The sequence below is a fragment of the Gaeumannomyces tritici genome, assembly GCF_000145635.1.
Source record: "Gaeumannomyces tritici R3-111a-1 unplaced genomic scaffold supercont2.9, whole genome shotgun sequence".
NCBI classification, from domain to species: Eukaryota; Fungi; Ascomycota; class Sordariomycetes; order Magnaporthales; family Magnaporthaceae; genus Gaeumannomyces; species Gaeumannomyces tritici.
In genome coordinates, this window is record NW_008804553.1 from 546,897 (window position 1) to 563,139 (window position 16,243).

Sequence of the window (16,243 nt, forward strand, 5' to 3'; positions counted from 1 at the left end):
AGCTCCAGCGGTGCAACTTCACCCGTCATCAAATCTTTCCATCAACCACGCGTCCATCTCAAGAGTCATTTCCTCTTCCACCACAGAGGAATAGACAGACTGGAGGCCAGACCTCGTCGTCGCCCCATCATCATCAGAGGTATATCACCAGCCAAGGTGCCCTTCTCCAATCACCACAGTCGCTGGCCCTTTCATCTTCACTTTGCTAACCCACTCCATCACAGTACAAGCGTACTCCAACAGCACGCTCGGTCGGCATGTCAATGTCCGACTACGCTTCATCGTCGTTGGTGCCTGCCATGAGCAACATCAACGCAACGGCATATCAGACAGCCAGCGTCACAGTATCAAGTATAATCTTCTGGAATTTTTTGTCATCAAGTTTGAACATTTGCTAACCTTTTTATCTAGGATCAATCACAAGACCTCTTGCTGAAGGCCACACATCACAAGTGTGATGGGTCAACTTTAAAGGCATCGGCAGACACGGTCATTGCCCGCCGCCCAGAGTTGGGCCGCTCGCTTCGTGTCCGAGTCTTGCCTTTCGCAACTCGAACCGCAGGTTAGTACGATGCCACTGCCAGGATGGCTTCCAGGCTTTTCTCTTTTTGTCTTCAACTTCCACCGCCTCCATTCCACCCTCTGTCTTACACACCCATCCTCGCCACCGTCTCGCTCTTGATCTCTGGGCGCTGCCACATGCTCTCCAAGATACCTCGCGCACTTGGGAAGAAACCAGGCAGCGCGGAGTAAGCAGATTAGCGCCCTTATCCGGCCTCCCCTCGAAAGTCAGCGAGGGTGCGGAGCACATTCCCTCGTCCCCGACATGGACGACGGGCGCTACCACGTCCTTTTCTTGGCAGACCTGTGCCTTGGAGAGCGACAAAAAAGCGCAGATCAACCGCCACGCTGCCTACATGATCTCCCGGACCTCTTCGCGGTCCGTGGCAAATTAACCGGGCAGCGAACATCAACCGATACTCTGGGGAAGCCGTCCAACGTGGATCTAGAGTCCGGCTCAGCAGTGCTGAGAACATCACCCCCCATTTCCGCCTTGGTGAGGCGGAGTACTCCTAGGCGCTACCACGTCCTTTTCTTGGCCAGCCCATGCCTTGGAGAGCGATGAGGAAAGCGCAGAGCAACTGACTGTCCATGAGCTTGAAGGTCGAGCCTCCGGGCGTGGCTTGGAGTATAACCAGACAGTCGACATTAACCGACACCCTGGGGAAGCCGTCAAACGCGGATCCAGGGCCCGGCTTAGCATTGCTAAGAACATTCCACCCCCGTCCTGGATATGGGACAAGGGCGCTACCACTTCCTTTTCTTGGCCGGCCCGTGCCTTGGAGAGCGATAAGGAAAGCGCAGAGCAACTGACTGTCCATGAACTTCAAGGTCGAGCCTCCGGGCGTGGCTTGGAGTATAACCTGACAGTCGACATCAACCGACACCCTAGGAAGCCGTCAAACGCGGATCAGGGCCCGGCTCAGCATCAACCACAACCCCTCATGGGATCGGAGTGGGTGGTGCTGAGAACATTCCTCCCCCGTCCTGGACATGGGACAGAAGCGCTACCACTTCCTTTTCTTGGCCGGTCCGTGCCTTGGAAAGCGATAAGGAAAGCGCAGAGCAACTGACTGTCCATGAACTTCAAGGTCGAGCCTCCGGGCGTGGCTTGGAGTATAACCAGACAGTCAACATCAACCGACTCTCTGGGGAAGCCGTCAAACGTGGATCCAGGGCCCGGCTCGGCATCGCCTCTCGACCCTCCTATGGAGAGTCAACAGAGAGAGATGTGTCGAGAACACCCCCATCACGTCCGCCTTAGTGAGGCGGACTCGCAGGCGCTGCCACGTCCTCTTCCTGGCCAGCCCGTGCCTTGGAGAGCGACAAAGAAGCGCAAATAAACGCGTTGCCATGACTCCTCAAGCCTGTTGAGAGGGCTTGGGGGAAACCAGGCATCGCGATATCAACCGACACTCTGAGGACGCCGTCAAACGCGGATCCAGGGCCCGGCTCGGCATCAACCACGACCCCTCATGGGGTTGGAGTGGGTGATGCTGAGAACATTCCTCCACTTTTGCAGAGTGGAATCTCAACGCGCTGCGACATGCTCTCCTTAGCCGGCCCCATGGCCTTGGAGAGAAACCAGCAGGCGCAGATCAACTGACACCTCGCGCTCAGGCGCTGCCACATGCTCTTCGGGTCGCTCCTCCATGGCCTTGAAGAGAAACCAGACAGCGTATATTCAATACCCAGTCGGCTGTCCCATGCTCTTTTTGGCCTCTCCATGGCCTCAAGGAGAAACCAGACAGCCTAGATCAACTGACTGCCACATGATCTTCAACGTCGCGCCTCCATGGCGTTGAAGACAGACCAGGCAGCCGACATCAACCGGCCCTAGCGAAGCCGTTAAACGCGGACCCAGGCTCCCGGCTCGGCGCCAGCGTCTGTCCTCCCATAGAGAGACAGAAGGGCTGTTGAGAGCATTCCTCGCTGGGATCCCCTTCCTTTTGTATGAGGACATACGCGCTGGCGATTGCCTTCCTTGCCCTTTCAATGGCTTAGGAAGGAGCTCAGCGGCGCAACATCAAATAGAAGCCTCGAGGCCGCCCAAGGCGGATCCCTCGAGGCTCGCGAACGTTTACATGCCGATTTTTTTCCTTCCATGAGGACTTTCGGATACCCAGGCGCTCAACATCCCACACCACCCTTCATTCACCTTCCCGTTTGGCATACCCGCTCGCAGGTACTACTGCTAACACCAGTCTCACCTCTAGGAAGCCAGTCGGCACAAGACCAGCCGACCCCGCGATGGCCGGCGACCGAGAACGGCGACCGAAGCCGGCGCACGCGACGCCGAGGACGGACGGCAAGGCTCCCGCAAGCGCAACTAAAGATCAGTCTGCAGCGCAAGGGCGCTCAGACGACGGCTCGGCTACGAGAGCGAGGTCTGCGGACCCATGGAGAGGGACAAGCACCCGATCCAGTTGCGTTCGCTATGGGTTTGGTCTGGGTGATCGAATCCAACTCGCCCGAGGCTTAATTCAGCGCAAGATCAAACCCCCCTCCCCTCCCATTCAGTCCCTTCCCTTCCCTTTCTTCCCAGTGGACGAACCACGAGTTCCACGAGCCGTCTTCCGAACCCAGGGAAGCTCGGGGTGGAACGAGTGCACATGAAATCCTCGAGGCCAATATAGTGTATTGGCCTCCGCTGCGTTCGTCCTGAATAGCCTCCTGGAGAAGATCGTTCCTTCGAGGCTATATTCGGCGCAAGATCAAGCCACCATCCTAGTGCCAATGGCGCTGGGATGCGCCCTCCTACCGTTATCCTCGCCGCCATCTTTCGACTTCTGGAAGAGCGGACGCGAGGGAGAGTACATCCTTCGTTCCGTGGTTTGTTCGCCACGTAATATTTCATCAGCCCATCTGCGTCGCATCGATCCACTTGGCTACTCCCGTGCCTTGGAGGAAGAACAGGCACGCTATATCAAGAATGCAGTTGCAGGTCCAGTTCCCCAAGTCCCGGATCTGTGGTGCAGCTCGACGAGGGCAAAGCGGAGTCTTCCTGTTAGTGGAAGTTCGCCGAAAGGCAGTCGAGGAACATTTTTCAACGCTAGCCATTGCTGGCAATCTTTTCGTGCGGCTCGCATGGTGTCTGGGGATGCGCGGTGCCAGGGCGAATCGAGGAATTGTACCTTTGCGTTTGGAGGATGGAGGAGGAGCAGCGAGCTAGCAAGAATGGTAATTCAGGTTGGTACATGTCAGCGCGACGGGCGGAGAGACGCATATTTCTAAACGAAGGTTACCGCCGGGTTTAATTTAACACTCACTGCATCTGAGTCTGCTCGTACTTTATTCCCTTTGCCTCCAGCACAAAACTACGTACGGTCTTTGAGGTTTGCCGTAGCTGCCGGGACGCGTGGCGTTATGTCAATTGCCCAACCTCGCGGGCCTTCGGGGTCTCTCGTTCACCCTCGCCGAGGCGGGCGTATTTTGTATAGCGCCAAGCTTTATATGATAGCCATCTTTGCGTAAATGGCAGAACAGCCCACAGGCTCACCTTATTCCGGGACAAACGCATTTATACTGACCGCCGGGGGACGGTCCATGCCAACTACAGGTGTCTGGTGGCCGTGGAAGGACCATGGCGCGTCTCACTATCCGTCGTGGTGCCACGCAATACCGGACGTCACATAGGTCCCACGCATCTCATCGTATCGAACAACCCAGCCACAAGCACTTCCGGGTGGCTCTTTGGTCTTGGTTGCGTGCGGGAGACGGCAGGCTAGGTTGGGGGAAAACCGGGCTACGGTATAAGAAAGAGAGAGTCTCCAAGACACGGGTTACGAGAAGGCAGGTCGGGAGCGAGCCGGACTACAAGAACCTACTGCCTCCAATCATGCAGAGAATTGCATACTGCATGGCTTGGCCCGCGGGACTCTCGGGGTCAAGGGTGCAAAGCACCAGGACGGTCTGGGTTCCATCATCGTGTTTAAATGTTTCCACTACCGACGTGAGCTAGGAGGGCTCCTCTACACCCTCCACTACGCTCCACAGACGTCACTGTAACGGCGACCCTCATCTCCACGGTACCAGACAGGAGACGGCAGCAGGGAGTGTCACCATATTTATGCAGCCGTCACAGCGTCGACAAGCTGTGCGATGATGGCTACCGAGGACAGGAGTGGCGTACAACATCACTCCACCGGCACCGAGAACGTGTCTGAGATGTGGTGCAAATGCGCGGTCAAGATGATCGCTATGTGAATCTTGTAGGGGTTCCTTCGAGATCTTTACGAGGCACGCACGCCCACAGCAAAATAAAAGGCAGTCCGCGCTCCATTCACTGTGGCGGCTAGACTGCCGTTTAATTTGTCTTAGGCGTGGCATAGTCGTAGACTCCTCGCTGACCTGCGTGTTCGAATAGAGGACATCTCTGATAACGGCCGTTTCTCCTAAGGGCAAACCCGAAGGATGTCTTCATAGGACTCGGCTGACGACTAGGGGTTTCAACGGCCAAGCATTGGCAGCTGATAAGAAGAGGCCCAGCACGCGCAGAGAACATTCCAAGACCAGCCGTTGTGTCCAAGAGCTTCCAGAAGACGGGTAGACGGCATGTGATGTGCATGCGGCCCTGTTTTATGTTTTTATGGTAGCGGATCGGCATAGAATGGCTGCCGTATGGTTGCGTTGCATGGGGATCTTGTACATGGAAAGAAGCACTTGTGCCAGTCGGGGCTGTTGCTAGGCAGCGGCCTAGGTGGGAGGAGGGGTGAAGGCGTCGAGAGGGCCAGGATCCATCGTGTGGAGAGAAACAAGTGGATAGGTCTCGGTTATTAGCGGGCGTGGTTATCGTTCGTGGTCGAGACTTGGGCTGTGTGGTTTTCTGTTTGTCATTGAATCTCGCGACGTGAAAGTTGCCCGTGGGGAAACGAACCGATCTCAACTCTTGCAGAATTTGCCTTCATCTTTGCGCTGTGGAGGAGCAGTTTTGTCGTAACGAACCGAGTGAAAAGCGGTTCCCTGGTGGAGCCCACGAGGTCTGGAGCAGACAATTTCAGGGCCGACGGAATCTCGCACGGAATCGAGTGCGGCTTTTCCTACGCGTCGACGGCCAAGTGCGAGCGTTGCCGCAACGTAAATCTTACGAGACTGGATGGCAGGAGCCCTGCTGGGAAAGGGATGTAAGGCGGGGTGAGTGAAGGTGGGATCATTGTCGATGGCAGCTGGTGACGACAGGGAGGCCTGGGCGGCACAGCTGGAAATTCTCCGTGCTGCGTTTTTAGGTACCGTGGCAAGCGGAACAGGCGGCCTCGGGACGAACAGCACGCGACATCAGATGGGCGAGTGCTGTAAAGAGCCTGCAAGTCGGGGAAGGGGCAGCCACCGCCTCGAGCCTGCACGAGGAGAGCCTCGTCGCCTTTGTTGGTCGAGTCCCACCGAAGCCAAGCCAAATCTGGACACCGAACGAGATGAGGGCGGGGAAAAAAAGAGAAGCAAAAAAACGACATCCCCACTGGCCCAAACAGAACCAAGCCACCAAGACACCAAGACGCGAAAGTGCGGGGCTTCCCCAATGACGGGTGAGGAAGAAGCTCCTATCGCGGCTACCAAGCCGCCCTAATCGACGCGCCGAGAAAATGACGAGATGATAAGTGTGAGCGGGCGAGGCACAGCAGCAGGCATTGAAAAGCAATAAGCAGAAGAGGACGACGGGCCAACGACCAAACAGCCAACGCGCCACCACCCAATGGCAGACCAGCTCATCAAAAACCCTAGGCTTGGCCAGGGCCTTGGTAATGGGGAGACAAGACCAGCCAAGAAGCCAGTCAGGCGGCCAGGAAAGGCCGGGCGGGTCTCTAAGTGGTCCGCGACCTCGACACCAAGGCTCGGCGTGCCCCGCCCCACTCCGCTGCCCAGCGGCGCCGAGCCGCTCGGCGTCCACAAAAGGTGCCGCCGGATCCGGGCTGTTATATATCGTTTCTGGCTTGTTTTGGGGGACTGCCCCCTTTTTTTCCCGCCTGCCCGTTGTCTGCCCACCATCACCACCTTCTCCCGTCGGCTGACCACTCTTGTTCACTTGGCGGCTGTCCGGGCTGGCTATTGCTGGTTCCTTCGTCTTCTGCCTGCCCTTTCCAGGCACAAGCCCCGGAATCATGACGAGGGTGGCTGGCTTTCTAAAAGTCTGGGCGCCAATGCTTCATTCGCAACGTTCCTATCCCACCCGCCACCGAAGCATGCCATCGCTCCCGTTGCTCTCTGGCCCTCCCCAGATGCACCAACAGGCCGGCCGAGGCAGCGTCTCTCGCCCAGCCTTCTCTCTGGAAATTATCCCGGGTAGAACCACGTCTGTTCGAGACCCCGTCCGGGTCCCCCAATGTTCCACTTGTGCTGCTCGTCCACGCCATGCGTTCCCGCCGCGCCCGGGCCCGTACGTCTGGGAAACCCACAAAGGGATGGACGGCCGGCCGCGCGTGATTTGCTTGGATGTTTACCCCATCCGGCCACCGACCTTCCTAACCTGACAAGACATTGCCAGCCCGGCCCTCCCTCCCAAGACTTTTTTCTCGACTCCCACAGGCCTCAGCTATCTGTGGGGTTGCTACCCTTGCTATTGGTAGCAACATGCGCCCGTCAACCCTGCTTTCTGCTGCTGCTGGGGGGTCTCCCGCCAGCCCGGCGCGCCCGCAGCTCTTGGCCAACGATAAACCACCCGCGCCCGCCCCCAAGAAACGCGTGCGTGGCAACTTCGGTGGCCGAAAGTGGCGACTCGGCACGCTCTCCATCTTGTGGGGAAGGAGCCAGCCCATGGCAAGATTGCCAAGGCGGAGCGAGGAGGGGGACAAGCAACTCGCTTTTGCGCTCAGCGTTCCCACCTCCCACCTCTCCACACTCCTCGGCGAGGGCAAACATCCGGGCGAGCAAGGGTCGTATCTATGTGATCCCTCCTCTTGCATTCGGTAGCTTTGATTAGGCAGGACGGGTGGTATTCTGTCGCCATCCGTTGGACCTCTGCTTTCCGATCGTAGCCACCCGCTCCGCTGCGGGAGTAGGTATATAGCGAGCCTGCAGCCTCTCCTGGACCCCTTCTTCTCTGTTCGTGCTCGCCTTGCCCACGCCTGCCCGGTCCTGCAACAGCACGCACACCTTTGCTCGTGTCACTGTTGCATCCTTCTTGTTCTTCTTTCCCTCATCGTCTGTCCCTTGACAGGACTGCGATCCCACCCTCCCCACCTCCCTTCTTCTCCCAGCCTCGTGTTGGTTGAGAACCGCCGCGTCCGGCCCAGGGAAGGATCAACCACTCAAAAAAGGAGGGAGAGAGAAAAGAACCGAAGAATCGAAAGGACAAGCTCGCCTGACAGCACACCAGTCGAGATGGCTGCGAACCAGGGCATCGGCACCGACCCGACGGGCCCGACGGAGAACGAGAAGAAGGTGGTCATGGACAACATGGCGCGGCAGGACTCGTCCAGCCTCAACGGCGGCGCGCAGATGGGCCAGCAGCAGCCGGTGGACGACTTAGCCGGGCCGCAGCGACGGCCGTGGCACCGCGCGCTCGTCGACTCGGCCAAGACGCCCGGGTCGGCCATCCAGATCATCATCGCGGCCGCGCTGGCCATCACCATCGGCATGTCGGTAACGACGCAGGTTGAAAAGGTGCCCAAGGCGGTGATCGACCTCGTCATGATCCCCGGCGACCTCTGGCTGCGGGCGCTCAGGGCGGTCGTCATGCCGCTCATCATTACGGCCATGATCCTTGCCATCGTGCGGCTGCGCGAGATGACGGGCAACGGCGCCATCCTGGCCCGCTGGACCGTGGGCTACTATGTCTTCACCACCATGATCGCCATTGTGCACACGTGCATCCTCGTCGACCTGGTCTGGCGCCGCCTCATGACCGAGGTGACGGGCTCCGCGCTCGAGCTGTCCGACTCGCTGTCCAAGACGGTGGAGACGCGCAAGGAGTTCGAGCCCCACGTGGTCGTGGTCGAGATGTTCCGGTCCTTCATTACCAACAACATCTTCCACTCGCTCGCCAACGATGGCCTGCTCGCCATCCTCATCGCCGCCTGCGTCGTCGGCTACCTGCTGGATCCCATGGGTCCCATCATGAAGGCGGTCGAGGAGATCGAGAAGCTCGTAACCACAATCATCACCTTCCTCATCAAGATCGCCCCCATCGGCGTCTTTTTTCTGATCCTGCCCAACCTGTTCCGCCTCAACATCGCCGAGATCGGCCAGAACCTGGGCGTGCTGCTCGGCTCCGCCCTGGCCGGCATGTTCCTGCACCTCTTCATCCTGATCCCCATCATCTACGTCATCGTCGTGCGCGAGAACCCCTACCCCGTCTGGTTCGCCTCGGCCCCGGCCTGGCTGACTGCCTGGGGTACCGCCTCCTCGGCCGCGACCCTTCCCGTCACCCTGCGCGAGGCCCTGGCCCGTGGCGTGCCCAGCACCGTTGCCAAGTTTTCCGTTCCCCTGGGTTGCTTGATCAACATGGACGGGTAAGTCTAAAGGAAAAAGGAGCAATACCAAGAGAAGAAAGAACCGAAAAGCTGACATGCTCCCCACAGTACCGCCATCTACTTCCCCTGCTGCGTCGTCTTCCTGGCCCAGACGCAGGGCATCGTGCTCGACGGCACCAAGTACGTCATCATCGTGCTGCTCGCGACGCTCGCCTCGATCGGCACCACGCCCATCCCGTCGTCGTCGCTGGTCCTTACCGTCATGATCGCGCAGTCGGTCGACGTGCCCATCACGGGCATGTACGGCGTCATCATCGCCATCGACTGGTTCGTCGACCGCTTCCGGACCGCCACCAACGTCTCGGCCGACATCTACGCCGCAAAGATCGTCACCAAGATCACGGGCATCAAGGACGCCGAGGACGAGTCCTCGTCCGACGACGACGCCGTCCGCGCCCCCGACTACGCCCCGCCCGCCGGCCCGCCCCAGGACAACGCCAACCGCGTCTGAGGCCGTGCACGCCCGTGTGTGTGTGTCAAAGTCATGTCGTTTTTTTGATGATTCAATGCGTGTGTTCGTTTGATGCGGTACGATAATGTTTTCCGTCTCAGGTTTTTATCTGATGGGAATGGGTAATAAGCTCGTTGATTGCCTCGGCTTGTTCTTTTTCTGACCCCATATTCTCCCTTCCTCGTTGTATTTCATTATCTCCCGGGGAAACCTGCGCATTTGGTCTCTGTGGAGGAGTTGGGCGTCAGCCAGAGACGAAGCGTGCATTTCACAGCCAGCTTATTTACTATCTCACCAGTCTTTTGATGATACCAAATGACGCTCTTTTTATGTTATGTGGCTGTCCATCACCTACTTGAATCCCAGGATATTGCGCCACACATCTCTTGCCCACCACCACGCTCCTGCTTGCCCCTGACTGGGCGGTATGCCAGATACTGTCTATGAACCGTGTTGTCGGAACCGCCTATCAGCTGGCCTGTTGGGCCGCTGGCTAGCTCCGAAGCCTCGAGCTAGTGGCGTTGCGGCTGAAGGCCCAGCCGATTCTGGCGCGCCGTTTCCACCCTTCCGAGGCCCCGCCGCCGCCTGCGACAGCCGAGAAAACAGCCTGGTGACGCCTTGCTATTCGCTGGCGCTCGGCGGCTGTTCCCTGTTCGCAAAAATGCCTTGCGGTCTGGTCGTGCGTCCCGCATTGGTCTTGCCCGACTTCGGGACATGTGTGGCTTGTCCGTTCGAGTCGTTGCGTCGATGCTGTGCTCGCTTTGTCTTGCTTGTAGGCGGTCGGCCGGCGGGGGAAGTTGGCGTTCTTCTCTCTGGTGCGTCTACAGCATTTCGCTGGCCGCTGCCCAGCCTTGATGTCCGACTGCATGGAAGGATTGCAGTGGGATTGACCTCGCGCAGGTCGTTTCGCCGATGATGGCCATTCCGGAAGGAATGTCGGGCGAAAAGAGGCACGAGGAGGTGAGCCGAGTGGAGCAGTGCCCACCCCTCATGTTTGTGCTATTGGTCACCACTCGAAGTAGAGTGACGCCACCGACGCATGCACACCTATCAGTCACCAAGCACAAGCTGAACAAGGCCCAGCCAGCTGGAAAGTGCCAAACTAGCGCTGTTGGAATCACGGGTCGCGCCCGACCTACTGCAGGAAACCCAACTGCCCAAGGCAGAGCTCATCCTCAACTCGACAACTCTTGCCCTTGCGGGTGAAGGTGCTCCCGGCGAGTGGGCAAGCATGAAAGTTTTTTCAGCAGCTTTGCTCTACCCGGCAGCTTCATTAGCCACCCAGCACCCCTCTTGCCTGTCTCGCTGTAAGCCCCCACTGGAGAAGATTTATGCTTATTTCGCGTGAATATTTGGGGCTGGCTCGGGAAGGCTCACGGCCCCTGTAGCGCCACAGCCACCCTCCAGGCGCAGTGATGTCACCGTCGCCGCCGATGCAATCCCTCAGGGCCCCGAGTTCAGCCCTAGACTGCCAAGACGCGCTTGTAGATCGTGTCTACCGACCACGCGACGATGGCCTATCAGCCCGTGTGCCGCATCTGGAATCATGGCTTGGGGGCTAGCTCGCCTGTCTCAGGCACCCTCTCCCACATGAATGTTCCTTCTTCCTCATCCGGCTCCTTCTTTGGGCTGTCCGTTGGCAGGTATTTAATCCTCTTGGACCCCCCCCTTTCCTGTGTTCGTGTGACAATCCCAACAACAACAAAGGCAAGCCCAGAACCCCCCGCAAACGATCCTTTCCGGTCTCCAACCACGATCCCATCTCTCCTCCAAGACCGACACGACCAAAAGCCTCGAGCGAAAAAAAGGAAAACCCGCACAAAGATGGCCACCCCGCTCGGCCTGTACTCGCACCTGATCGCGCCGCCCGAGGGCATGACGCTGATGCTGCGCGAAAAGGTCATCTCCCTCACGGGCGACAGCTTCGAGATCAAGAACAACCTGGGCCAGGACATCTTCCGGGTCCAGGGCCGCGCCGCCTCGCTCTCGGGCCGCAAGTCGATCTTCGACATGCAGGGACGACATCTGTTTGACATACAAAAGGAGCACTTTCACCTGCACACCACCTTTGCCGCCAACGACCCGCAGGGGCAGAAGCTGATGGAGGTCAAGAGCGGCTTCAAGTGTAAGTTTTGTCCGACAGGCTGCCGCGGCGGTGCGCGATAAAAAAAAAAGGGCGAGACGGGAAGCACGGCAAGCTGACATGCGGTACCCCTTCCCCACAGTGATCGGGTCCAAGGCCACGGCCACGTTCAAGAACGCATTCAGCGGCGCCAGCGAGACGCTCCAGATGACGGGCAACTGGCTCTCGTCGTCGGCCAACATCGTCGACACGAGGACGGGCGCGACGGTCGGCACGATCCAGCGCAAGCTCAGCGGCCGCGACCTCATGTTCGGCCAGCAGACCTACGCCCTCGTCGTGCCGGGCGGCGTCGACATGGCCGTCATGGTGGCCATGTGCATCGCCATGGACGAGAAGAACAACGAGGGCGGCGGCTTCATCTTCTGAGCGGTGTGGCGTTGCGCCGTTGCTGGCTTGGGTCCTTTTTTGGAGTATTTTGCTTCCCTATCCATTTTATTTTCGTTGGTGTCCCTCATATCCTGCCTTTGGCTTCACAGGTCTTTGCCTTGTTTCATGGATCCCTCGCTGGGTGTTCTGTCGGAGTAGTATTCACCACTCTGGATTTCATGTAGCCCCTATGACGATAGATTAACGACCTGGCTGCCGATTAATAGATACCCGATCAGTCGTATCATTGTTGTCGTTCTTGAGAAAAGCGTTTGCTTCTTGTTGAAAGACGCCAATTCGACAGGCCCGATGGCGAAGTAAAGTTGGGTATAAAAGGCGACTAGTTCCAAATCTGCACTCAGAGAAAGAGAAGAGGGAAAGAAATCAGGTAGCAAAGCAACCCACAGGATGTTTTCGGATCAGGGGGATCCAACTAAAGTTATCTGAATTGCAGACTTTATAGGGGCGTGGCGCAGGGGCATGCGCCTGCTCATGTCACCCACAGCCGCCGAGGCATCCCCGACAGACACCGGGCCAGCCACACGTCGCCGGGCTGTGCGCAACCCAAAACCGCGCGGCGCGAAGCCGACACCGAAGACTTAGGCAGGTGGGGTCTACCGGGGTGCAAATCCCGGGCGTGAGGAAAACGCGGGGAGGGTTTGTTTTTCCTACGCCTGGGCACCTGGGGTTGGCAGCTTGGCGTTGCCGGGATTCCACGCGCGGCCGCTTCTCGTTTCCCGCGCACTCAGTGGTCTCCTTTCGTTGTGCTTGTGCTCTGGCCGGTGCGTGGGCGTGGTCCCACGTTGACGAGATTGTGGCGCAATCTGAGATGCGACGAGGGGTTGAATGTGTTGTCTAGCTCTGGCTCGGTGGGAGGTACAAGTGCTGGTCTTCCGGCTGTTTCCATGCCAGTTCTGGATCGTACGATGGGGAGACGTGGGGTTGGATGGAGGCCATGCCGCCGTGCTGCAGCCAAGGCGACCAACATTGACAGAGATAAAAAGTCCCCTTTGCCCGAACGGAGCGCTGCGGGTGGTGTGTTAATCATGACTTCCAGCCAATCAGGACCCGCGCAGGATGCCGCGCCGGCCCCGAGCAGGCAGGTGGGTCGCCCCAGTTCCATTCCGCCGTGGCCAAGGCTTCGGGCCATTGCGGAAGAGCTCAGCTGGCACGGCCTTTTTGCTGTGCTGCCCGCAGCTCAACCATCTACTTCTAACCGGCTCTTCTGTGCTATCTACTCCCTCCCCGCCCAAAAAAAAGCTTGAACTGCTCGACTAGGCCAGGGCCGACGGCGACGGGTGGACGGTTCGGGAGCTGCGGTGCGGGGGTGGAGCTCACAGGCGCCTGCCTACAAGAGGAGCCTCCCTCCCCGAGGACTCCTGTCGCCGTCTTGCCCGACTTCGTTCTTTGTCCCAGCCGTTCTCTTCCTGCAGATATACCAAGCCTACCCTCGTACTACCCACCGGCTGTGCCATCCAACACTAAGGTACCCACCAACCCAACAACAAAAAACCACAAATACAACCACAATGAACGCCCTGAGGCTGTCCGCCGCCCCCCGCCGCGTCCTGGTAGCAGAGACATCGCGCGCAGCCGCCGCCTGGACGTCACCGCGTCGCGCCCTGCACGCCGACGCGCCCTTCCTCTTCTCCCTGCCGTCTGACCCCGAGGCCTCGATGGCCAGAACCGGGGCGGCGCCCAAGGCGCAACACGCCACCACCACACCTACCGCGAGCGCGAGCACGTCGGCACAGAGGCCGCAGGCGGCGACATCCCCCCAGCCCCCACGCGCGCACCCCGACGCGCCGTACATCCTCTCGGTCCCGCCCGAGTTTGACCACTTCTCGTCGTCGGGCGGCGGCGCTGCCAGGGGCGGCGAGCAGATGAGGGCTTGAGGCGGATGGGAATGCGGAGCGGGTGGCAGGGGGGGTTTTGTTTCCGACTACTGTGCCGGCCTTGTCTTTTAGGTCGGTCTGTCTTGTCTTGCTTCTCCACCCAGCTGTCGGTAACGGCAGATGGGATAACGAGCTCATGAGTCCCGTTGTCGGTCTTGGCTGGAGTGGGAATGGCTTTTGTATATTTTGCACCATTCTTTTTGTCTTTCTCAAAGCGAGCGTCATAATACAGCAAATTCACCGTCAATCGTCATATAGTATAAATGCTGTCGTTGTTATCTCACTAACCGCAACCAGGAGGAAGCCACGGCCACATTCTAATGCTAGGGCTAAAATTGAAGCTGAAGAGGTCTAGTCTAAGTGTCAACGATCAACATTCTTCATGATCGGCAGCATGGGCCACTCGTCGCTGTCCGGCCGCCCGCCCTCGGCAAGCTTCGGCCGTCCAGTCCGCTCGTAGACCTGCATCTCCGTCTCCGATGCGACCCCGTGCCTCCCGATTTCCTTGGGCGGCGGCGGAGGCTCAACCTCGTCGCCGTCAGGCCCCGCCGCAGCCGCCCGTCCCTTGGCCCCCGCTGCCGCCGTTTCCGCCGCGGCCGCCTCCGTCTCCACCTCCGTCTCCACCTCCGCCTCCGCCTCGGCGCCGTTCCCCCTCCACCTGGCGGGGACGAACGTCTCCCACATGTACGTCCGCAGCGGTGCCGTGGTGCCAAAGATTATAAAGATGAACAGGCCCGGCGTGACGCCCGGCATGAAGAAGATCCAGGCGCCCGCGGCCCTGCCCGCGCTCAGGTCCGGCTCCTGCGCCCCCAGGTCGGCCGTCGCGTTGGTGACGGCCATGATCTGGAACAGCGTGTTTGTGACCTGGAAGATGCCGAGCGCCGCGAAGGCGATGGTGAAGCGCACCATCAGCCACCTGTCCCAGATGCCCTGCTTGCGCGGGGGCTGGCCGTCCCGCGTCTGCGTCGTCGTCGTGCCGATCCCGCTCTCGAGCGTCGAGGACCCGCCGCCGCCGCCCGCCGGGTAGCTGTTGTCTGGGGCCCAGTGCAGGAACTTGCGCTTGGACCGCACGTAGCGCGCAAAGATGACGAGCATGAGGGCGCAGCCGAAGAAGAGGCTGAGCATCACTGCGAATTGGCAGGGTGAGCTGTGTCAGCTGGGGGCGCGCGCGTCAATGCGCCGGAGATAAAAAAAAACAAAACAAAGGCACCTCTTACGGGGTAGGTCTGCGAGCAGGATGAAGACGACGAAGCTGGCCTGGACCTGCGGGATCCGGAGGAGCAGGATGGTGGTCAGGGGAAACAGCACGGTGAAGATCTTGCCGCCGCTGTCAATGCGCCGGAGGAGCTTGCTCCACTTCCTGCGCGCGGCCGCAGTCTGCGCCAGATGAGCAGCCCTGGGTTTGGTGTCAGCATGGCAGGCAGCCCATATCTCCATTAGTACCGCTAGATGGCGTTGACCTACCAGAACATGACACACATGGCTTCGACATTGTAGCAGTAGTATTCTGTAAGAGGTCTCCGTCAGTGGCATGATCCCAAAACAGGAGAGGACAAACTGACGAATATAGTATAGGACCAGGCTGATGCCGACAGAGCCATTGGCGATGGCGATCTCGGGGTTGCCCGGGTGTCGCTTTCTGTTCTCAAACTGCTCCCTCACTACGCTCTCATACAGCAGAACATCGTGCGTCTGCTGGACGAGCGATGCCACGATGCTCAGAGTGACAAAGTACGCGAGCAGGGCAACGTCTGGCAAGCGGCCGGTTAGTTCTTGGTCCGCCTGCGAGGCTGGCAGTAGGGCAGCCGCTCACAGCTAGTTCTTTCGTGGTGTATCCACGTCAGCCATATCATGAGCGAGCTGGCGATGAAGGCGATGCAGCAGTAGATCATGACGCCGGCCACCGTGCCTTCGGCGCCGGCAGGGACCTGGGATGCCATTGTGGCGGCTCGGGTTCGGACAGTCGGTTGTTGTTTATGGCGTCATTGCTGGAGATGTAAACTGTTGCTGTTCTGATTGTTTTCTCTTCTTTTTGCGTGATTCCTTTTCTCACTGCCGCTCTCGCTGCCGTCTGCCCCTTTTCTGCGTTGAAAAGTCAAACCCCCGGCGGCGCTGTAACGACTAGTCGAACCTTGCAGGCCAAAATAGAATCCCAACAGTGATGGCGTCAAAATTAGCGCGTGGAAGGCCTGTCAAGCGGGTGCTAGCGCGGATCATAAACCCTTCCGGTAAGCCCACTCCCGTCTCGTGGCCTTTTAATGGCAGGGCATATCGAGGGTGACATGACATAGGACCAGGGGAGATCAAACAATAGTCTTAATTACCCCAGCGACGTTGCGCCTCGGAATAGTCTCGACTAAGG

The 16,243-nt window shown here is 58.9% G+C and overlaps 7 protein-coding genes across 7 annotated transcripts; 5 read left to right on the forward strand and 2 right to left on the reverse strand.

Annotated features, from left to right (window-relative positions):
• Positions 1-6,906: 6,906 nt before the first annotated feature.
• Positions 6,907-7,464, forward strand: GGTG_12637 (hypothetical protein; the record flags this gene model as incomplete). Its single annotated transcript, XM_009230538.1, has 2 exons — positions 6,907-6,931; positions 7,040-7,464. 2 exons carry the CDS (start codon positions 6,907-6,909, stop codon positions 7,462-7,464), a joined length of 450 nt encoding a protein of 149 aa, XP_009228802.1.
• A 411-nt stretch (positions 7,465-7,875) lies between these two features.
• On the forward strand, positions 7,876-9,477 carry GGTG_12638 (excitatory amino acid transporter 2; the record flags this gene model as incomplete). Its single annotated transcript, XM_009230539.1, has 2 exons — positions 7,876-9,005; positions 9,075-9,477. 2 exons carry the CDS (start codon positions 7,876-7,878, stop codon positions 9,475-9,477), a joined length of 1,533 nt encoding a protein of 510 aa, XP_009228803.1.
• A 493-nt stretch (positions 9,478-9,970) lies between these two features.
• GGTG_12639 (hypothetical protein) lies at positions 9,971-10,345 on the reverse strand (the record flags this gene model as incomplete). Its single annotated transcript, XM_009230540.1, has 1 exon — positions 9,971-10,345. The coding sequence occupies one exon, from the start codon at positions 10,343-10,345 to the stop codon at positions 9,971-9,973; it is 375 nt and encodes a 124-aa protein (XP_009228804.1).
• Position 10,346: 1 nt separating this feature from the next.
• GGTG_12640 (hypothetical protein) lies at positions 10,347-10,825 on the forward strand (the record flags this gene model as incomplete). The annotated part of the gene is made up of 2 exons (XM_009230541.1): positions 10,347-10,469; positions 10,561-10,825. Exons 1-2 carry the CDS (start codon positions 10,390-10,392, stop codon positions 10,823-10,825), a joined length of 345 nt encoding a protein of 114 aa, XP_009228805.1. The 5' UTR covers positions 10,347-10,389.
• Positions 10,826-11,301: 476 nt separating this feature from the next.
• On the forward strand, positions 11,302-11,986 carry GGTG_12641 (hypothetical protein; the record flags this gene model as incomplete). Its single annotated transcript, XM_009230542.1, has 2 exons — positions 11,302-11,602; positions 11,703-11,986. The coding sequence occupies 2 exons, from the start codon at positions 11,302-11,304 to the stop codon at positions 11,984-11,986; spliced, it is 585 nt and encodes a 194-aa protein (XP_009228806.1).
• Positions 11,987-13,036: 1,050 nt separating this feature from the next.
• GGTG_12642 (hypothetical protein) lies at positions 13,037-14,222 on the forward strand. Its single transcript, XM_009230543.1, has one exon. It carries the CDS (start codon positions 13,516-13,518, stop codon positions 13,879-13,881), a length of 366 nt encoding a protein of 121 aa, XP_009228807.1. The 5' UTR covers positions 13,037-13,515; the 3' UTR covers positions 13,882-14,222.
• On the reverse strand, positions 14,131-15,953 carry GGTG_12643 (hypothetical protein). Its single transcript, XM_009230544.1, has 5 exons — positions 15,695-15,953; positions 15,444-15,632; positions 15,346-15,388; positions 15,099-15,277; positions 14,131-15,008 (listed from the first exon to the last, which is right to left on the reverse strand). Exons 1-5 carry the CDS (start codon positions 15,819-15,821, stop codon positions 14,245-14,247), a joined length of 1,302 nt encoding a protein of 433 aa, XP_009228808.1. The 5' UTR covers positions 15,822-15,953; the 3' UTR covers positions 14,131-14,244.
• Between the last annotated feature and the right edge of the window lie 290 nt (positions 15,954-16,243).

What these genes read in the sequence shown, in the direction of transcription:
- GGTG_12642 (XM_009230543.1), top strand. Translation starts at nt 13,516, where the DNA reads ATGAACGCCCTGAGGCTGTCCGCCGCCCCCCGCCGCGTCCTGGTAGCA.
- GGTG_12643 (XM_009230544.1), bottom strand. Translation starts at nt 15,821, where the DNA reads ATGGCATCCCAGGTCCCTGCCGGCGCCGAAGGCACGGTGGCCGGCGTC. An exon ending in CCTGGTCCTATACTATATTC is followed by an intron (nt 15,389 to 15,443) that starts GTCAGTTTGTCC and finishes GACCTCTTACAG; the next exon opens with AATACTACTGCTACAATGTC. An exon ending in GCCATGTGTGTCATGTTCTG is followed by an intron (nt 15,278 to 15,345) that starts GTAGGTCAACGC and finishes CACCAAACCCAG; the next exon opens with GGCTGCTCATCTGGCGCAGA.